Source organism: Trachinotus anak, unplaced genomic scaffold (genome assembly GCF_046630095.1).
Source record: "Trachinotus anak isolate AG129_WGS33_773 ecotype Australia unplaced genomic scaffold, CSIRO_AGI_Tana_v1 ptg000018l, whole genome shotgun sequence".
In the NCBI taxonomy this organism is placed as follows: domain Eukaryota; kingdom Metazoa; phylum Chordata; class Actinopteri; order Carangiformes; family Carangidae; genus Trachinotus; species Trachinotus anak.
In genome coordinates this window covers 4,905,017-4,928,448 of record NW_027273869.1, presented here as the reverse complement: position 1 = coordinate 4,928,448, position 23,432 = coordinate 4,905,017, and the positions used below count along the sequence as shown (strand labels likewise).

Below are 23,432 nucleotides of genomic sequence, written 5' to 3'. Positions count from 1 at the left end.
CTCATACGTTTCACTTTCTGACAGTGCAGTCAGCTGCCACTTGTTCATTACAGGCTTCACATCTGACACTGAGGAAAATCCACTCTCAGCATGATCTCTTGCCAAAACCTGCATTTTTTTTCCCCAAGAACAGAGTCAAAAATAGTTTCTAATTGGCTCTAATGTCCGTGTAGTTTTTTTTTCTAAACTCTGAGCACAGCTGGATAAAGAACAGCACAAAAAAAAAAAAAAAAAAGTTCCCACCTTTGTTGTATTCCTCCATCAGCCAGCCAAGATGCCAAAACAATGTTTTGTGAGGCCACAGTGACCTTTGACCTTTAGACATTAACCACCAAATTGTAATCAGTTCATCCTTGAGTCCAAGTGAATGTTTGTGCCAGATGTAAAGTTCCCTCAAGGTCTTACTGACATAGTGTTCACGAGAACGGGACAGCTGAAGAACCTGAAAACAAATAAATAAAACTTTTGTATAATTATTTTTGTGAAACACTATAAACTTGTTATTCATTATGTACTGAGGTGATTTTGGCCTGAGCAGAGGAGCCATCGGCCTGGTTAGATGGAAACACGTGCATCAGTGTGCAGGGCCTTTTGTTAGCGTACAGCTCACAGCGTGGGTTTTCACGCACTTTATCACCAGTGATCTCACGTAAATAAGAGTTGTAAGCATGTTTTAACATTACAAACACATTAGGTATAAAATTGCCTCATTACACACTTTTTTTTTAACCCATACATAATAATAGGGTGTGGGCCACTTAAAGTATAACTTCTTGAAATGTCAGTGATCTTTCCTGGAAGAGCAGAATAAGTAGAAACAGGAGAGTAAATTGAAGATGAGACAAATCAGGGCAGGCCAGGAATTAGCCACAGGCAGGAAACGTACAGAAGACATGTCAGTGATGGAAATGACGCCATGTGAAACAGCTCTAACTGCAGTATATCTGCTTCAGCTGCAGGCAGCTACAGGAAACAAGGAGCTTAAGAAAATAAAAGGTTTACATTATTTTAAAAAAAATTTAAAATCTTTTTTTATTTTATTTTACATATTAAAAGAATTTTCTGTAATTCAGAATATATGTTGGAGATATGGAAAAAAACAGATTTAAAATAAACTTGTTAACTTAGAGTTCACATTACCCATTATATGTTGTTTCAGTTCTTTGCTCATGATCATTTTTATCCATTTTATTTTGAAGCAAAGCGTGTGCATCCTGTAAATGTGTGGGACAGGGTAAAGGCTCAGTAACATAAACTTCTTGGCTCAGGTGTGATTCAGGCACACCCACCACGTACAGGATAAATACTGAAGAATTTAGTAGCACCTGAAGCATTTCATTTCAATACAAGGGGAAATGATGTGTAAATATGAAGACTACAGTGTCTGCGTGCTGTTATACCTTTATCTTTCAGAGGTCAACATGTCCATATAAGGAAAGAAAGGTGAGGAAGAGACACAAAATAAAGACACTACTCAAGTTTTCTTTCTTGCTTTCTTTCTAAATTTGGATAAAAATCAAGATAATATTCAGAATGCAGTGAAGCCTGTGATTACTTCCTGTTCTCTGTAGAATACGTTGAGCTCAGCAGTGATTAGCTCTGATAACAGCAGCTGCTCCAGAACTGCTCATTCAGTATTTGAGGAGCTTTGCCTGCAAGAACAGTCTGTGAAATCAGGAGCATGAATCGGTGGTGAAACGTCCAAAGCAAAATTGTGTACATGCATAAACATGTACACAAGTCAGCGGGGACCTCAGGCCACAGCCCTGGTGCATAGATGAAACATCCATGGACTGACAGGAATCAAGGCCTGGTGTCTGACGTCATCTGTGAGGTGACGCTTGTGTGGTGAGTCAGCTGTGGACTGCTCCACGCAATTCACAATTTTCCTTTGGTTTACTCACAATCTCCTCTCTGTTGTCCATAGAGCTTACCACGACCACACCAGCAGATCAAAACATTTGTTGTCACATTATTTAGTTTGGACGGAAAAAAAAAAAAAAATCATGATTCTTATTTTCCCAAATGTTAAATTTAGATTTCTCTAAAAACAGACCTTTTTAAAATCTAAAACCTGAACAAAACTCCACTTTCTAAATTTCTAAACCCTGACAATAGTGAAAGAAAAAGTGAATTCATTCATTATTCTTCCACCCATTGCTCAAACTTTTCTTCCCCTTCTCACAGCTTCTGTCCCGAAAACAGGCTTCACCTCATTCTCCTCGGTCATATTGTCATAATATTATTCCATCGCCTCTGTCTCATCTGTTTCTACTTGTGGCTTCACCGGCATTTATTCAGTTTTACTACATATTAGCCTATTTTCTGCCTGCATGGCAAAAGAGCCTCCGGCAGGTTTGTGTGATTCCCCACACGCTGCGGTGTGATCGGCCATCAGCTCACGCTCTGATGTCTTTCATGCTGAGCCTCTGGAAATGCTTCCATACCTCTGAGGGCAGGTTTGTCAAATGACCAGACGACAGTGACTGGCCACATTATCATCTCTGGAAGCTGATCTATACTCAGCAGAGCCGACTGTTGAATATGAAAAGGTTCAAATCTGCAGCACATCTGGGTTTCTGGGTTTATTACATCAACATCAGAGCACAGCAGAGAGCTGTTACCTGAACTACAGGGTCAGGTAACTGGGTTCAGCTCAAAGGGTCCAGAAACAAGAGCTGGTCCAAGATAGCAACTGTTCGCTCGTCCCCACTTAAAAGTCAGGAATGTGAATTCCATACATGCAGGATGCTGGTTCCATGAATGCATCCTCCACCACCCACTGCTGAGCAGCTGGTGTTGATCCTGATCTGAACGTTACCGTCTTGTAAGCAGCTTGTGAGTGGACACAGTTGTGGCTGATTCCATATGTTGTATCTCTGAGGCGTCAGTGTCAATGAAACAGTCAGTGCAGTGTAAAGAGGAGCATGTGCTGCTGTCATTTTGCTGTCCCGATGAAGGATGAAGGCTGCCAACACATCCTGAAGGTCAACAAGCTACATTCATGTGACATTCTGGATCCAGTTCAATGACCTGCTTTAGCAACACAGCTAGTTCTGTTTACCAGAACATAGAGTGACATTGGTCGTCAAGGACGAGTTTGCAAAAGCAAGAGGTTGCTAGAGTCACACACACACACACATTGTAGTATTTACCTCACACTGTGTGTGGCAACCACAACTCATTTTTCTGCAGTGAGGTTCAGCTCAGTTTTACTGTGTTTGAATGCCAACTTGGCTACAAACTATAAAAAGGAAAACTACCTGAAGTTCCATTACAACACACACACATACACACACACACAGACACACACACATGCACACACTTGGAAGCACAATGCAACGTGCAGAAGAATAAGTGCAAATGATTTACAACCTGCATAGAATTTATGACTTCAATGAAAACACACACACACATTCACATTGAGTCGGCTGCAACACCTAAACGCAGCATGTTGCGGTCGAGTCATGCGAGCAGAAGTCAGTTGGCTGTGACTAATGAATCCTGTGCTGCTAAAACCATGAGATGCCAAGTTACCCTGCAAGCTGTACATCATTCACACATCCCCAGCTCATATTTGGACTTTCAGGCTTGAACACCAGTTGGCCCTCTGTTATTTCCTACTGATTGTTTCTGTCTTAAAAACCGTCTGTGGAGTGTTTTCTTCTTTTTCCTGACAGTTTAAAACATGAAAACATGGGTCTGTGCATGACATAATATCCACTGGGTGCTCTTTGTAATATGTACTGAAAATGGACACAAACAAACAGTCAGAATTATAATGATGCTCCTCAGCAACATTCAAACATACCTGAACAGCTGATGAATGAAGGGCTCTGTCGTCATCGAGGAAAAACCTAAAAATCTGATTACACTTATAATTTTCTGCATGTTTCTATCTGCAAAACACCAAAGAAGAACCTCCATGATTTGAATCCACAAACAGGAAGTGATGACAGTGTTGCCTTCAGGGACACTAAGGAAAACTCTTAATAGCAACAGTGAACGCATTGATTGGCTGAGGTGGTTATTTGTCACACACCTGTTTCACGTTATGATATTTGACATAAGATAAACTCTCAACATTTTGGCAACTTAAAAGAAAAAAAACACACACGGCTGCAAAGTGTACAACAGCATGACTCACACTCATTTACTAAAAGAGGTGATGGATTTTCACAGTACATCATATGACACAGAAGAAAGTCCAGTGTTTTACATATTGCTTTTTCTATAGCTTCTACCTACATGTGTCCACTGCTGTCTTATCAGTTATTTTCAATACTTCAAACACTTCATTCAAGACATGAGGAAGCCAGTTGAAGTTTATTCCCAGAGCAGTGAAAATAATGTTCCTTCAGCAACTCATTCCTTCAGGTCCTTGTCCATCAGGATAAAACCACCAGCTCCCAGCTGTGTTGGATGACTGCAGTGTCACCTGCCATTGTGTAGCTGTTCAGTTATCAAGGTGGATAAAAGTGACAACCTTCAACTGAGGCTACGTTCACACGACTACATTTTCATTAAAAATAGCTCGTCTGGATCTCCGTCCTGATGAGCAATTTAGCTCTGATCAGAAATGATCTGCGTCCATACTAACACCCCTGAACACGCATTCACGGACACTGGGCATGTGCGAGCCAGTGTAAACAGGAAGCAGTGTCTACACTAAGTTGACTCAGCTGATTAGTTGCAGAAAATAGGGAGGAGGAACAGCAAAGGCAGTTATTTAAATACCGAATTTAAATGCACAACAGCTCCTAGCAGACAACAAGTCAGCAATACTCGTAAGTCATTACTTATGTTGCTTTCACCACTGGTAGTCCAGGCTGATAAGACCCAGTCAGTGTGCGTCTATGTCATCGTTTCCAAAGGTCTCTGTTTTCAAAGGGTTTCAAAGAGTTTTCAAATTAAAACAGGAGCAGTGTTTCCAAAACTCCCGGCCTTGAAAACTCCTTGGTAGTGTGGACGACAATCGAAACAGTAGCAAAAGAGATGTGTTTTAAAACAAAAACGTAGTAGTGTGGACGTAGCCTGAGGCTCTGTACATGGTAACATGTCTGACAGCTTTTAGTGTAGATACAGAAAACTAACTAAACATTTACTGCTGCTGCTGTCCCACTATTTCTTATAATAATTGAAAGAGGAAAATGGGATTCTACAATTAAAGAACAAAAAAAAGAAGGATTACTGCACAAAACTGATTACCTGTTTAAAGCTGCAAATGTCAGTGAGAGGTAGTTGTTTAAAAGAAATGTAGGAATTTACCTGCTGTTCATCACTTCATGTAAGAGAAGTTTAACTCTAACCAGCTGTGAGCAGACTTGGAACCGTATCACACATGTAGGACTGACTTTTACAGATATCATGATAAATCAATAATCGATAGTGAAACTGTTTATGGGTGGTCAGATTTTCAGAAGAGATGAGACATTTAAAGCTACATTAAGAAAAATATTAGTGACCACTAGGTGGCAGCGATCCCTTCAGACACAGCCCTGAGGTCCCGTTATCATGTCTGCTTGCATGTTTGGCAGACGCAGTGCAACATGAGCATGAGTTTGCCGACATTCACTTTTTCTTGTTTTATGTCTGTTTTGGTCTCCACCAATTTGTGAGAAAAATATTCTGGTTTTCTTCAGTTACAAGGGGACTTTAAATTTTATTATAGTCTTTCTTTGACTCACCAGATTATAATTTTACAAAAATAATTAGTTGACTTTCCTTGCTTTTGTACTATTTTCTGTAGTTGGAAAGCTGGGGGGAAACAATGGGAGATCTTGCCAGGTTTCATCTTATCCATACTGTATACCTGATGTACCGGTTGCCAAAGCCCAGACACAGTTTTTTCCCTTTACTCTCTCCTCATCCCTTGTCAAACGATAAGGGAGGTCTACAAGTGGAAAAGCCTACAAGAGGAAACAGATACCTGAGAAAATAATCAATAAGCATTTCATTGTCTGTACATGTAGGTTTATCTGAATGTATTGAGGTTGACTGGTCGCAGGGCCACATTCTAGCAAGCACAGGAACCTGCTTCAGCCTTGTACGTTTATTTTCTGAGTATTTGTCTTTTGGCCAGGCAATCTCACTCAGACCACCTCGTCAAAAAAGGCCAAAAAAATAAAGTAAAATAAAATAAAAAAGAACAGACACTGAGATACAATGAGATAAAAGCAAACAGATCACACAACATGTAAAAATTATTTCATCATCTATCAACAATCATGTATTTAGAAACTTCTACACCAACTTAAGTAAGGTGAGGGGCAGATAAGGATTAACATTCCTCTTATGACAGAAACTAGTGTAACACCACTATCACGATGTCTTCATCCTAAAGTCCATGTGAATACATTAAAGTAAACAGTTTGTCACAGAGTCTTAACCAAGCAGACAGATGTTGTGTTGTACAGGAAATTCAAGAGCAGTCACAAGGCCTCTGAAACAGCACTGAAGTTTTACAGCATGTCGGCAACTGGATATGGTGTTCCAAGATGGCGTCCATTCATTCCAATGACTCAGCCAACAAGACACATTGGCAGCAGAACTGTCTCCGTACCATGACAGATCTGTTGACACATCCATCATTAAAGGTAAACTGAACTTAAAATTCATTTTCGCTGAGAAAACAGCATACAGTATATTTCCTTGGTGTTTGGTTTGACTTGTGGACTTATTTGGTCAAAACTGTGATTACCAAAGAAAATCGAGTTTTGTTAATTTGTCTGCCAAGATTAGAGTTGCTTGGATACCAACACTGGTATTGGAAATGCCTCTATGACTTCCTAAAATTTGATATTGTGCATCAATGAATACGCAAGTCTATGCAATGATCCGATACCACATAATTTATTAATAAACTTTATAGTTTCAGACCCAGATGTCAGTTCTTCTTCTCTGCTCTAAAACAGTAGCTTACACAGGAAGTTGCACTGTGCAGCCACTGGCAACTACTCGTATAAAAGAACTCCTTTCTGGTAAAGTCAGCCATTAGCAAAATGTTAGCAATTTGGCAACTGATTCCACCAGTAAAAAGGGCATGTGTACAGTATGCAAAGCTTTCATTTTGCGGGGCTTCATTATTGTCAGGACAGCTAGTGTAGGAAGTGTTATTTATATCAAGATCATTTTTTATGATTGACAATCAAATTAGATAATCAAACAAAGAATCTATGGCAATGATGTATCTGTTCATGTTTTACAAGGGGTTTAATCTGAGCCATGTCATACAGCAATGACTGCAATCATATCACATACAGGCTTAGTGGTATACAGCTGTTTAGCTTCTTTTTTTGTTTCTTAACGCAATGGTATCGGATCAGAACTCGGTATCGGCTGATACACAAGTTCAGGTATCAGTATGTAGCAATAGCAAAACTCACAAATAGCTCCCTCACTTATCACCATTTGCAGTCAGCTGTTGAGTTGAGTAATTTTGCATCTAAAATGTGGAGCATTTAATGGTGAAACTGCATAAAGTAGTGTACCTGCCCTGTACACTGCTTTTTCTGTTCAATTGGGATCAGAATTCAGACACTGAAATAAAACAAGTGCACCACATAAAAAATAGGGAATGATTTCTTACATGCTATTGTATTAAAGTTTGGGGGTGACAGGGGCTATGACTGATATGTTCTGATATATGTAGTTTATCACAGAAGTTGACAACACGTCTTGTAGCAAAACCAGTCCACCCAAATGTTATAGCTTATATTTTCCTACTGTAAAAGTGAGGCGAATTCCAATTTCAGTTTGAATTTAACATGCAAAATCTAATTGAATTAGTATGCTAATAAGTTACTACATTACACAGCAACAGTTTGACCAGATAGTATGTTAGCTAGCTAATAAGCTGAAATTATCTAAACACAAGATCAATTAGACATATCAGTGCTAAAATGACTGGTTCAGTCAGAAGCACATGGCCCAGTTTTATAAAATAAAATCCATTCACAGTCTGTTTCTCAACAAACCTCCAGTATGGCTGCCAGAGGTTGAGACCAGTCACTTCTCTAATGCAAGCTCTATTTTGGTTTTAGGAACCCAGGTTTAATGAAGTATTTGTTCCCTTGATAATAAAAACATAATTTGTAGCTCACTCCCATTCACGGTTTCCAAAAGAGTCGACTTTCTCGACACTGAAAAGCGTAGTCATGAGATCACTCTACAGACAGCAGCAAAAGTGCATATGGCTAACAGGAAAAAAGCTTCACAGTTCATCTAATTCTACAACTGTAGCTTGGACTGGAATCTGAGTGGCATACAACAACGTGCCACATTGGCATGTTCATCCAACCATCAATACGTGGGGCAGGGTTTAGAGAAACAATGAGCAGCTGTGTGTTGACCGAAAAATTCAATTTGAGTTAATTGATTCCTGAATTTTAAGGAGAAGAATAAAAAAAAAAAAAAAAAGATTTGCTTTTCTATGAGGTTCATGTGCTTTCAGCACCATGCATTAAAGTGTATGGGAAATGTGGAACATTGGAGCTGCTACAAATTCTGTTAAAAACAAAAAAACATAAAGAGCATAAGCACATAAAGCAGGAAACTTCTGACAGTCTCCAGCACTAGTAGTTAACAACAACGTCCATCAGTCCATTTATGTTGATTAAGTGTTCATCAGTGAGTCTGTTCATTAGTTCATAGTTTTGTCTTTATCTTCAGTTTCTCCGGGTTCTTGTAATATTCGTTTGTTCAGCCTAATACAGTAATTATTGCTTGTCTACGCTATGAAGCTAGTGTGCCTCGCTAAATAATTTATTTTTACCAAAAAGTAAAAATGATAACGCTTTATCAGGTGAACAGTCAGTGCAAATAGGAACAACATACACACCCATTCATCCAGTATAGACATTGTACATTCAACCACACTGAGACCAATGAATCAACTGTCACATTCAAAATTAGGCTGTGATGTTTTTAATCGCAGCTCTACTGTGTCACACACACCAGGACACAAGAGACACCGGCAAAAAAAAACTGACCGAATCACCCAGGCAACAGTCAACAGTCTGGAGGCTCGCTGAGGCACCCTACAGACGTGTGTGTTATGTCACACCGCTGTGTGTCTCGAATTTTCATTTTCATTCTTAGGCAACGGAGGAATCCTCCTGGTGAACTGGCTGAAGCTGGCAGCCCTACACCTCACCCTCGGCCCACCTCCTCCATCTTCAGCCAAGGCCTGCCTGGGGCCTGTGGGCAGAGTACTGTAGCGCCCTGGAATGGGGACGCCATGTCCTTGTTGGAGCACTTGGCTGCCTGGCTGGAGGGTGGTGTCCTTGGCGAAGAGGCTCTGGATGAGCTGGAATTTTTCCTTCTCCTCCCTTAAGAAGACATCAACCAGGAGCTTCTTCTCCCGTTTGAGCTGCTCCATGATGGTTTTGGGGACGTCAGGGATCACCCAGGCAACCACAAGGCTGAGGAACATCACCAGGTTCTGGATAAGAGGGAGAAGAGGAGAGATGGAGTTGAATGGAGAGAGGTGGATGAAAAAAGTGACAGGTGGTGGTAAAAAAAAGATTTTTGTTTGTGGAAGGTACAAGGATCTACAAGAGAATCTGTATGTGCACAGGTTTTCAGCACAAATGTGTATGAGCTGCACTATACAGTATATTTGTGGTTTAAGAACCTAACACCATCTCAGTGTAGGTTTACATGTCCTCTCTCAGGCTTGTCTCTGGAGCTCTAGTACCAACAGGTCGGTGAACCAATCAGAAGAGAGGCTCTGAATCTTTCTTCTGATTGGTTGACTGTTGATCAAATGTCTGAGTGATCTGATCTAAAAATATAGCAGATTTCATGTAAACACTCAGAGAAACCAAATCCTGCAAGGTTGGATGGTGGGTCCAGGTGGGCGGGGCTCGGGGCATGGCTGAGACCAGTGACTGTTTTGTTGTGACATCACAAAGTTACAGAAGTCCTGACGGTTTTAAGGCTCAGTTTCTGAATACAGGCTGTGTGCATTTCTCTGTGGACTGAGGCTTTGATACTTTCACAGTATTAATATAGAATCTAGACCTGCTTTATAATCAAAAAACACACAGACATCTCACTTTATATAATATGGGACCTTTAATAGATTTCATGTCACTCCAATTATTCTCTGTCCTACTTTTATTTTGGGGATAATCCAAGTTTTGGAACAGTAGTTCAGATCATTTTGGGGCTTTGAGGGGATTTAAAGGGCACAGAACATTAGCAGTCAGGGCCCGAGTTTCTGGAATGATCTGCTGAGGATATCAGGTCGACTGAATCCATGACTCTTTTAAGACTCTTCTTAAAAAATACCTTAATAGGAGAGGTTTTCCTGGTTTTACTTTCCCTTGAACTGTTTTATTTCTCTTAAATTACTCTGCATTGGTTTTTATACACCTGATTGTTGTAATTGTTTTATCTGTTTTTCTTCTCTTTGAAATCTGTTGATTTAATTGATTATATTTTTTGTTGTCTTTGTGAAGCATTTTATAACATAGCTTATAAAAAGTGCTCTATAAATAAAGATTATCATGTATTATTATGTAAACAGTCCAATTTTTTGTGACAGATTAATTGAGTTGTACCATGGGCTAAAACCTGACCATAGCTTTTAACTTGCATTTGTTTCATTTTGGCAAATTAGAAAAAATAAATAAAAAGTATGCCATATTAGCTACAAGCAGTTCCAGTTTTCAATGTACCAATGGATTTACAGACAACTACCACTGAATGACTTTGATGCCAAAAAAAAAAAAAAAAAACCACCTAAAAATGTGATGATTCTAAAGCAAGTTCTGGAGCTGGAAGGAGCGTTTTTTCTGTCATTTGGACATTTATTCATAATAGAGAACAGAGACGATGATATCAGTGGAAAGTGTAAGTTACCCTAATTCTAAAAATATTTGTACTGGGGACGTTTCCATTTCAACTCACACAATATCTTTGTTCAGTTTGAAAACCTCTGACCCAGAAACTTGAGAGACATTGTAAAGAATCTCCTGAACCCTGTTTATGTGTCTGACACTGAAGAATGATCTAACTGCAGCAGTAATGAATGGAAACTTCTCCAACAGCTCTGCTGCTGAAGGACATTTGGTAGACACATGTCAGCGAGGCATGCAGGCAGACAGACAGAAATTAGCTGGTCGGTCACTGACCCTGACCATAATGAGCGAACAGCGCGATCTACCTAATTAGAAATGACTGGCCCACACACACATGCACACACATTGACTTAACCTGTCTTTTTATTATACAAATCAGTGCCATACAACTGCACACCATAAAAACACAAATTTGAATCCTATAGATGCAAAGCAGCGTGTGCTTTTCTTTTCTCACTATACTGCAGTGTTACTCATGTACAGTACAAATCCTGAACACGTGTATGCACCTGTTAAAGACCAAAAGTGTAATTTCCTTATCATTTGCTTCGGATTGAGTGTTTCTCTCTGTCTGCTGATTAAAATTAGCATCAGCTCATAAATAATAAAACAATGAGCTCATACCTGGAACAGTATAACGAAAGCCAGTCTTGCAGCCAGGACACACCAGTACTGTTTGGAGAACTGGTACGCATCTGGAGACCAAGGAGGTTCCCTGTAGTCTTTGTACCTAGAACAAAACACACACGGATGCTAAAAAAAAGGAGTAAAAAAGGAGTAATTTTAATTTCTTTTGTTTCACTGTTTCATGACTGGTGGAAAAAATTTTCTAAATGAGCCTTGCTTGGAATCAAGTGGGTAGTTGGCAGGAGCAGTAACATGGTTTAACGCTAAAACAAAAGAGGACCACCCACAGAAAACAGTCTTTGTCAAAAAATAATTCAAGTAAGACACCACCCACACTGGCCCCTTAGCCCATATCTGTGAAAAGATCCTTCACAATGCTGGTGTTGCTTGCTCACACCAAGCAGCAACCTCAGGGGCTGAAAAATGAAGCCAACAGAGAAATTTTTAAAATTGCAGTTCCTCTAATCACCACTAGAGGCTCCAACAGTGAGTCAATCCCCACAGACTGTAATGTTACAATGCCCAATCTGCAGCAGAAATAAACATGTTTACAGCCTCGTACAAAAAACAATTTTGGTCTATACAGCAAATTTTTACTTCATGACAACTGTATTGGAGGGTGAAATCTTTATATAATTCACACATTTAAATGTTATTAAGGCTTAAAATTATGCATAACAGTGTGGCTACTTTAAATACCAGATGGGTGTTGTCACAGTTGCTAGCTGTCTGCTAGCTGTCTAAGGCGTCACCTCTGCTACCTCTCCGCTGTGTTTGTGTTGTTGGTGCCTTTTGGAGGATTTTTCGTGAAAATATCAAACAGATAATTTGACTTGATGTTGATGTCTTGTTAGCTTAGGTTGTTAACTAACTAATTAGCCAGCAAATAAATTAACCTTGGGGAAGCAAGACGCCCAGATGCCCAGATGTGCTAACAATGCTAATGGGAGCATATTTTTGCAACAGTTAATAAACTTCTTTGCCCATTTTTAGATTAGGTGGAATCAGGCACTGCCAAGATGGCGATGGTGGAGCAGCCCACTTGGCTTCAAAACTGCTCCTCAGAAACCTATGGGTGATGTCACGGTCTATTGTTTACACTGAACCAAACAAATGTGGAATATTGCTGCCACAGTGTGCGATTTTAGATAGCAGTGGAGTAACAGCGACAGTGTCTGTCCCACCATGCCGGCTCTGTGACGACATACACTGTCAGCATAAAGGCAGAACCATTCCCCCCGTTCAGAATGGCGAGGCGCAGTAAGGGCGCAACATTCCCACCTTGAATAGACTGTGTGAAAGGGGTTTCCTGTTTGAGTGACAGATGATTGCTGTTAGATGCAGATCAGACTCTTGGACTCGTCTCAGACAAACCGCCCCACTATTATCTTCACCTGGCTGAGATATGGCCTTATTACAACACATGAACCTTTCACTCAGCTTCATACAATAAACTCTATTAGGATTCCTTTGCTTTGCTTTCTTTGTAGTAAACACTCTTCATTGTGCTGGCAAAACAAACAGCAGAAAACTCGAACCACATGTTGAGCTAACGGCCGGCATGTTCAGAATGAAGACAGAAAAAAAAGACAGATGAGAGGAGAATGAGAGAGGAAGAACAGAGGCAGAAGAATAAGAGGAAACACTAGAGAAAACAGAGATGATGTTTGGTTCATGGCTGGAGATAAAACACAACCACACAAGAATTTATTTGACTGCGCAGGTTGAGGATGTGCTCTCATCCAGTACAACACACACACACACACACACACACACTGTGTAACTTTCTTGGCCATCAGAAATGTGATGTCCAGTTTCAGTTACAGGTTTGATTTACACATGTAAATGAAAATATTTCCTGAGCCAAACTTTACAAGGGTATTTATAAAATTGGGTCACATTTTGGTTTTACTTTACTGTCTAAAAAAATAAAAAATAAAAAATCTTTATTTGCTATTGGCAGACTGCTGTTCTGAGCAGAGCCAGCTGACTCAAGAATGACTGTTGTGTGTATAACTTATTATCAAGTGAATGTGTTGGCTGTGGTGCAACAGGAATGTTTCAGAGAACAAAGTAAAATGATGTCAAGTTGCAGCTACGGTGTTTGGAAGTGTCTCTGTGGCCCGTCAGTCTCAGCAGCATAATGTGTGAGAAAAGTCTGATGCTTTTTATTGTCTGTCTGTCTGTTCTCAGAAAGGCTGAAAACAGAATAAAAAGAAGAATCATTAGAGAATCTAGAGCAGTGTTTCCCAGCCTTTCCCAACTTGTGGCCCACCTGAAAATCTCAAAAATGCTGGCCGCCCACATCCGACGCCACAACAATATGAAGGCCAAATAATGCTAAAACAGTGACAGACCTTAATAGTAGAAATACAAACATAGAATAAATGAACTTAAAAAAAAAAAAAGACTTTTTCAGTGTTTTTAAAGATAATTCCTTCGTAAAACATATATATATATATACACACACACACATATATATATATATATATATATATATATATATGTATATATATACACACACATATGTGTGTGTGTGTGTGTGTGTGTGTATATATATATATATGTATATTTCATTTATTTATTTTATTTTTTTTAAACATGTTTTCACTGAAATTGAACTGTTTTGCAAATGATGTGGCATCTGTCTTGTAATACCTTCACGGCCCACAGGTTGGGAACCACTGATCTAGAGGATTAGCATGTATGGACAAACATCTGGTTTCAACCACACACACACTGATGAGACAGCCAGTGGTTTCTGGTACACAGCCAATCTGTTTCCTGTTTGATGCAATCACTCCTACACAACATAAACAGGGTCTCACCCTCAATGTTCCACTTCAGGGTTTATTTATAATTCAACTATTTGGATGCAGCCACTCATTCACATATGGAAATATAAATTAAGACAGCCGGATTCAGTCAACATCATCAAGAACAGCCAGCTGAGCTGACATCTGCAACTGCTTCAAAACCTGCAGTACAAAAGTAAATTTATCAGAGCAAAAAGCAACAAGTGACAATAAAGTTTTTATTTCCCAACTGTTTTCATATTTCCTCTCAGACATATCTTCTGACTATGAACCTGAGAAGCAAAAAGTATTGACTGTTACTGTAAACAGTGTAGATGCCTTTATCAAACTATTATCTTAAAGAGAGGCTGTGTAACCTTTCATGAACAGCAGCCACAACCTGTAATGACACCATGATTAGACAGAGACAGACAGATGATCCATCTGGGACTGTCTACTTCAATAAATAATTTTGTGGTTTGGAATCGTTGATCTTTTCATACTTTTTAATTCCCATCAGCTGCTCTAAAGACATGATCATTACAATCAGCAAAACATGTCCCCTGCTGAAATACACTGTGTTCACTGCTTCTTTTCCTTTTGTGATGACACCACTGTGACATGGTGAAAATGAACTGACTCAGTAATATCAGCTGCAGAATACATGCATATCAATCTACTGTAAAGGTTTCCAGCGTCAGCAAACATTGGACACGATAATATACATTTACAATGACTCATTTTGGAGATTCTTGAATGTATGCGCTGAATACTACTGTAAATCTATGAGTGCATCTATAAGTATAAGTGCAAAAAAATCAGGTAAAGAAGTGCTTAATAAGTACTAGTTCAGCATGATGGGGTGTTAGAGGTGTTAGGAGAGGAGGTGCTCTCAGAGGAGATGAGTCTTGAAGACAGAGAGGGACGTCCCTGCTCTGATAGACTTCAGTAGCTTGTTCCACCATCGAGGAACCACAGACGAGAACAGTCTGAACTGAGATTTCCTTGTGTCCAGGGATGGTGATGCCAAACGACATTCCTTGGAGGAACGCAGTGGCCGAGAAGCAGCAAACATGTTATTCATCAGTTATTTGAACACACCAACTTTACTAGAAGCAGCAGTAAACTACACGTTTCAGCCCTCTATTTTCTACTTTTGATTTCACAATATTTTACTTATCTCTCTCCTTTAACACTGTATTTTTGTTTTATTGTCCTATATTATTCTACAATTTATTTATTTTATGTCATGTGTACTTTTATCATCACCTTCTCACTCTCTTTTATATGAGTGACTGTACAAACCCCCTTGGCTTTATGTTACTGTACTTCTGGACGACAACAGCTATTTTAAAAGAGTCGACTTTCCCTGTGGGATGTAAAGAAACATATAGCACTCCTTTCAAGGCAAGAGCTGGGAGAGTCCCTCTCATTGTTCGTCTTCAGAACATTTTTAGGCAGAAAATCACATCCTCCCAAACTACTGAATGCACAGAGGAGATTAAAGAGATCGGCATTATGTGGAGCCATAGCTATAAACAGAGCAGTCTGCCAGGCACTGTTAAGATACGCATCAGACAGAATCAACATCAACAAAAAGATATCAAGATGAAAAGAGATTGAATCAAATCCCTCTGAAGAATAATTCTGCACACTGTGTCCCTATAGCTCATGATGAGCCACTGAATGAATGAGGCAAAGGCAGATACTCTCCTGGTAAACATTAGCCATTTCCACTGTAACTGTCTGCCTATTGTGAAAAGTCACTATATCTAAAGTGTTACTGAGCCAGAAAAGTAGGTGTGATTGAACACAGAAGTCCTGGTGACCACATGGTTACAGCATATGCCACAAAACTGCACCATGCACAGTTTGACTCCTAGCTCCATCTCTGTCTTCCATCATTTCCTGTCACACTCTATCAAAATGGACACACTTTTCTAGTCTTAGAAGACCACTCAAAGCGCTTTACTATATAAGCCACATTCACACTTACAGTCATAAGGTTCAGTATCTTGCCCAAAGACACTGCGGCACGAGACCTGGAGGAGCCGGGGAGTGAATCACTGACCTTCTGTTTAGCTCCTGAGCATCAGTTGCCCCCGCACTGACTTTCAGAATAATAGCGTGAACTATCAGGCTCTAACTTACTGTAATAGGTTTTGCCTGTAAAGTACATTCTGATCTGATGTCTAACTTTCATGTCTCAACCAATACCTGAGATCTGAGCTCCGCCTCCTGTCAACAACGCCATCAAACAATCAGACAAACCAAGATGTTTCCACAAGCTGAAGGCGGTAAAATTACGTATTTGAAGTTAGATTCTATACAATGGTGATTAACACTGAGATAAAAGAAAAGAAGAACAGGAAATCACACTGGAAAAAGTCTTTTACAGTGAGCATACAGAGGTTCAACAGATGATCCTAATGTAATGGCACAGATCAAAGTTTTACATCAAGACAACTGACAAGACATAATCAGTCTTTTCACGCACACACACAATCTGTCATGAAAAAATCCCCCTGAAGCCAGATGAAGTGGCCTGACTGAGCGGGCTCACTAAGCACTTGACTCGCAGTATAGAAATAACAGAGAGGGAGGGCGGACTGTGTGTATGTGTGTTAGCAGGGTCTTATGGTGTCTGATTCCTTCTCCTTATACAGTCATGAGTGAGGAATGCTGCTTGTGAGAGTTGACTCTTCTCCCCCTCTCTCTCCTCTTTGATCTATTCATCTTTCCCTCACTTGCTCGCTAATTATTTATACTGTTTCGTTGTGGATCAACTTTCAGTATGAACTACAGTGTAAAACCAAAACCTCCCGTCCTGTCACGCTCCAGTTAATTTAGCTCAACCTGCCTGGGTTCAATTAAATCTAAAATATTTTTTTTAATCACTTTTCTCCCTCTTTCTCTCTCCCTGTGTGTGTGTGTGTGTGTGTGTGTGTGTGTGTGTGTGTGTGAGTGTGTGTGTGTGTTTTGTAGACACTCCATGTTTGGTTATAATAGTGCAGCTTGGCAGCAACTGGAGCATCTAACTCAATATTCTTTCATAAGACTGCTCAATGAGATTATGGTCAGTATGTGAGGGACCTGAGAATGTGTGTGTGTGTTTTACTGTATTCGTGGAATCTGAAAACTGAGCACCCACTATCCTTGTGTTTAAATGGCTGTTGAAGGTTAGGGCAACAGGCTAGGGAATGCATCATGTCATTCTTGGGTCCCCACAAATATAGTAAACAAGTGTGTGTGAGTGTGTGTGTTTGTGTGCGTGTTCTTGCTGCCAATACAGTGCCTCCTGGGATCCAGGAATAAATTTACTGACAAACAAGGGTCAGGACATTCCCATCCTTAAAAAAAAAAACAACACACAAATAAACACGCTCATGACCAAATTTGGCTGCTATCAGGTAACATTAACAAGAGCATCTCTCTGTGTTGTGTGTAAGAACAGGTGTGTTTCATATGTTTCTGAAGCTGCTGCACTTTATTACTTCCCCTTGGCCCTTGTGGAAAGAGATGGACCATGTTCCAGATCAGTATTTGACAGATAAAGGGTCCTAAACACACTCCTCCACCTGCCACTTCAGAGCTTTAATTTAGGAGAAATTCGATGGAAAATCCCTGAGGTTGGTCAGGAGGTGTTGATGGCTGCTGTACATTCAGAAACTGCTGTTGCTCATGTGCTGCCAAATAACCACATTGTTGCCTCACAGATGCACATTTTAACATGTTGGTAGCACATTGTTTGGACATAACACGTTCCTAACTTTCGATGGCACATGTCAGACTATTAAAACATTTTTGTCATAATTGCTGTGTGAAATCTTGAGTAATGGCTAAAAAGTCTTTTGTGAGGTAACACTGACCTTGACCTTTGACCTTTAGCCACCAAAACCTAATCTCTTCATCCATAAGTGCAAGTGAACGTTTGTGCCAGTTTTGAAGAAGTTCTGTCATGGCGTTGTTGAAATATCGCATCAACAAGAATGGAACGGACAACCTGAACACACTATGCCTCCAGCCCTGGCTGTCGCTGGCACGGAGTCATAAAAACACAGCATTACTCATCAACAATATCTTGTTCACCGGCAATCACACATTCATTCATTCATGAGTTGCTGTCAGTATTGCTTTGGTCTAAGCTGAAATATCTCCATAGCTATTGGATGGATTGTCATGAATGTTTGCACAGACATTCCTGGTCCCTGGAGGAAGAATCCTACTGACTGTGATGATCCCTCGTCTCTGCTTTTGAGGTAACTTCTACAACTATTTGATGGATTGCAATGAAATTTGGCTCATAAATGTCCTTCTCATGGTGAACTGTGATCTCTTCGGTGAACCTCTGACTTCTCATCTACTGACATCATCAAGTCAAAATTTCAATTTGTCCAATACTTTTAAATAAGTGAAAAACTAATGGCATTCCCATCAGCCTCGGCTGTGTTTGTATTTTCTGCTAATTATCAAATGCATGCTAACTCATAAAGCTCATACATAGCATAGAATTATACCTGGGCGGCTATGGCTCAGGCTGATGGCTATGGCTAATTGGAAGGTTGGTGGTTATATTCCCAGATCCTCCTGTCCACATTTCTGATGTACCAAGAGAAAACAATTTATGTCATGTCATTTCTTATCAGAAATGACATAACATAATCCATCACATAACTCCTGGGCCATCCACTTGACCTCATGGTAACAAGACAGTAACCATGGCCAACTTCCTGTCAGCTCAGAAAACAGTACCACAATCATAATACTCTTCAAAACCTCTTCCTGGTGGAGCATATTGCAGCAAATACAGCCTCTGTGTCACAGGACTTTGTGTTTAACTCAGCCTCTTTCTTGTTTTTATTTTCATTGATTTATCTGTTTATGTTGTTTTCTATAAATCACTCTAATGCTCTTTGGCTAAATATAATTTGTTGTTGAACTAAGTGATGTCAGTAGATGTCAGGAGTACAGATTAAAAACAAAAACATCATATTCCTGTAGGAAAACCGTCTCTTCTCTTGCCCCCTCCACATGGAGGTCAGAGGTCAGCCACAGTTCACAGTACGCCATTGGCTGAGTCCAATGATTCTCTTAATAGTAACTTAGCAGGGGCTCAGACCTCAATCACCTATAAAGTACCACATTTTAAGAGTCTGTGTTTTGGTCAATCAGAGTTCACATGTAGCAAAAGTTACAACAACTACAATCATCACAAATCAAAATCAATATAAATACCCAGTGCAGCTGAATCATGCAATATAAGGGTGCTCTCACTGCCAGTCCTTGTGTTATATAACACATACTTAGAACAGTTAGTGGAGTACCAGGCACGAAGCCACCCAGAGTCCTTCCAGCTGTCGACTGAGGCACCACCCTAAACGCAATGAGCACACTAACTTACTTTAAAGACCTATTTTGTAGCATTCCTCAAAAATTAACACAAAATTTGTCAAAGATAACAGCAAATAACTGAGCAGAGAGAGCTGACACACAAATTCATGTCAAACTGTAATCGACTTTTTCCACAGCAGTGCAACAGAGTGCTTATTAGTGTTTATTATTTCTATTTAAATGACAGAGCTTAAAATTAAAATACAAAGGGTTTATTTTTCATGGTCAAAAGGGGAGGAGTGAAATTAAAAAAAAAGGTTTGATTTTCATTTTCGAAAAAAGGCTCATTTTTAATATCTGAGACAGCTGATGCTGAGTCCCGCCTGCAAAGAGCTGTATAGCGGTCGCAGGAATACTAAAGCTAAAGCTGAAACTGCCGGACATTGTAATGATTTCAAAAGTGAAGGAAAGCTTGAAAACGATGAAATATTCTTTGTTGGGTTCATCAGTGATGGTAAGTTAATCCAAAATCAATAATTAATTTCACTGAGAAGTCACTTTCTTGATACGTTTCTTAATATTTCTTAAGGAAAACTGTTTTCTGTTCTTGATCAATGTGTTTTTTTGCTTTTTAATGATGAGTTATTTATTTTTAAAGTTATTTTTTGGCCATTTCTTTTTTATTCTGATAGTTTCAGTGAGAGAGAGACAGGAGAGTCAGGGAGAGCGAGCAGGGATGCAAAGGGCCACAGGTCGGATTCAAACCCGGGCTGCTGTGGTTAGGCCTGAACCTTTTTGTTATGGGCTGTACCAGGTGAGCCACGGCGGTGCCACAATGAGTTATTGATAATAAATTACTTAATGTCACATCGGATTTAAATGATTCTGTTGCAACTTCTGCTTTTATTTGTTACCACTGTACTTCATACATTCATTTATAATTCCATTTATTCAGAATATCTTTTTTTTGTATTTTGCCTTTATTTGACTGAACTGAACCATGGATGTTGTGGTTATGTGGTATGCGCCTCAATCACCTGTCCACCAGACACCCACAAGGTATCTTTTGCATATTTATAGCCTATATAGCTTTACAGGAAAACTTGGCGAGAAAGCGAGAGAAAGATGACGTGCAATAAAGGTTCCTGGTAATTCAACCAGTAACATTATGATTACTTCATCACACTTCTTGTGCAGCCCACTGCTGCAAATGAAAAATTATTGCTGCCACTGCTTCAGAGTCTCATGAAATGTCATGAAGTCACAATCCCACAACTTTGCAACAGGTTTTCAATTTGAAGTGAAGGATGCAGGGAAGTGGAGACACGACCATGCATCCATGCACGCACCCAATCGAATTACATGTCTGTGGTCTAACGTGCCCAAAGAGAAGGAGAGAGGAGAAACAAGCATTCACTCCAAAAATAGGAGTGTGTGAACAGTAAAGTGTATTTAGGAGCACCGTTTAGCAATAAAAAGTTATAGAAAAGTCAGCTGAAGAAGCCTCTGGGTTGATGAAACAACAAACAAATACAAGCTGAACAAATACTACATCTGCTGTGTTGGGTTTGAGTAACATTTTCCACAGAAATAATTAACCAGCAAATACAGAACAAATTCACTCAAAACTTAAATAATAATAAATTTGTAGAAAACAAACAGAAACATTTGTTTCTGAAAACAGGCTATAACTTCCTGTTTATTGATACTGGTGTTGTACATTGTAACCACCATGCAGAATTCATAGTTTACCCATATTGTTATTATTATTCAAGGTTTAAACATTGGGAGTATAGTAGAGAAAACATGACTGCAGAGATGTACAGTGACGCTGTGCCCACTGAAGCAGACACTGTCTCTAAGTTCCTCACACTGCTGCTTTTAAACGTGATAAAAGATTTAAAACCTTAGTGGTTGGCCTGTGTCACACCATCCACTTATTTGTCTATCCCTCCATCCAGCTGCAGTACCTCCACCCTGCCTTCCTCCTCTGTATTATTTCTACATCCTTCCACGCTGCCATATCTCTATATCTCACTTGTCTTGAAAGTTGCTTCCCCCCTTCCTCCTCCAGATAATTGCATCTTTATCTGATCAACTTGTTCAATTATATCTTACCTCATCTGCCCATTTGTTTGACACCATCATCCATCCATTCATCCATTCATCCACTCTTGACCTCTTTTCTTCCCTCAACTCATTCACACAAGAGGCCCCAAATTAACTGGGTCAAAAGGAAAGAGAGCAGGAAAAAGAAAGAGAAGAACTGTCTGGAGCATCTGACATACTTTGAATTACATACTGAGTTGGATCATTTGCCTTGAAGCCCAGAGGCGTTGCCCACAACATCAGCAGCTAATACACTGCCTGTCTGTACATACACCATACACACCCTGTAGACGCCCTTCTTGGACATCCACCAGCCAATTTCACGCCTATAAACTGTTCAGGACGAACAGAATCTGGTCATGTTTCCGATGAGACGTGCCACACCACACTGACACAAAGACTGTATTCTTGCATTGTAATTCTTTGCTGCCTTATGTAACAGCAGGTCGGCCTCAGCTGTCTGTGGGCGCTGGCATCCATGACCTTTTCTTCTACAGCGCTTTATGCTGAAGTTATGAAAGAGACGCTTGCCACTGGCATGTGTGAAAATGCACGGAAGATACAGTACAATAGTGCACTGTCTTTGACTGTGCACTAATGGACCATGTGACAGTATCTGTCATATCCGTTGTCATTGTCGTAGGATTCAAAATCACAATTAGTGTGTGTGTTTCAGCCTGAACCACATCTGCATCTCAAACCACAAGCTACCTGCTCACCTGATATAAACTTTCCCACTTACAAAAGTTCATATTGTATTATTAAGTAACTCAGGTTGGGGTGGCAAAAGTTTTCAGCTGAGGATATTCTCTCTTTCCTCCCTACATGAGGTAAGAAAATCCCAGAGGAATCATCAGCTCCAGCCCATCTTAGACTCAAACGTGTGCAGTTTATTCACTAAATGCCAAAGACCTTGGACAGTCTAGAATGGGATTACCAGCGGGCATAAAGTGTTTTACTGTATATTGTGAAAATACAACCACAAAGAGGCTGTTGCTCAACCAGTTAATAATAATGTATCAGTCCTACTCTATAAACACGATATTGAATATAAAACACTGTATGCTGCTTTATGCAGATGATGTGTTACTATATATATCGAATGCTGGCAGCTCATTCCCACTACACTCACAGTAATTAAGTGTTTTGGTTCCTTGTCAGGATAAAAACCAGCTTTAACTCAGTGCATGCTTTATTACTCTGCTATCACAAAAACAGAATATCCTGGATGACTTTATGGCTCAAAACAGAAAGAGTGTGCTGTTCTGTAAGATGAAAATCTTGCAGAGGTTTTGTTGACAGCAGATGCTGATGCACCTGGTGGGAATATAAGAAAGTGCAAATGTTATTCAGCATGTTACCTAAAGGCTTCTGAATGTGAATAAAGGAAAGAGAAGATTCAGTTGGAAATAGACATCAGCTCAGAGACATCCATCTGTCAGATGAAATAGACACTAGCCTGGTAAGCTATGACAACACAGTAATGCTGCTTTATCCACTTAGACAAAATCTCCCAAACTAAATTCCTCTGATGTAAAAAATTACTGATAAAAGATTTACTGAGTCAGGATTTTCATGTTTTCTTGAATGATCAACAAGTGCCTCAAAAGGAAAAATCCATCAAAAAACAAGAGAAAGCGAGGGGTAAGTGAATAAGTGAATGAATATGTATCTACTTCTGTTGTCCAGGTCGCTATTTGCTGAA

The 23,432-nt window shown here is 39.8% G+C and overlaps 1 protein-coding gene across 4 annotated transcripts in view; it reads right to left on the bottom strand.

Moving 5' to 3' along the window:
- Nucleotides 1-4,129: 4,129 nt before the first annotated feature.
- The window catches only part of ano2b (anoctamin 2b), a 75,406-nt gene continuing 56,103 nt past the window's right edge, over nt 4,130-23,432 (bottom strand). For 3 of the 4 annotated variants that reach the window (XM_071502087.1, XM_071502086.1, XM_071502088.1), the window contains 2 exons: nt 11,490-11,595; nt 4,130-9,442 (listed from right to left, as the gene is read on the bottom strand). In XM_071502087.1, coding sequence (XP_071358188.1) covers nt 9,059-9,442; nt 11,490-11,595 — 490 coding nt within the window. In that variant the 3' untranslated portion in view covers nt 4,130-9,058. Of the gene's footprint in view, nt 9,443-11,489; nt 11,596-17,453; nt 23,045-23,432 lie in introns of those variants that run through there. The other variant, XM_071502089.1, reaches the window with a different exon arrangement.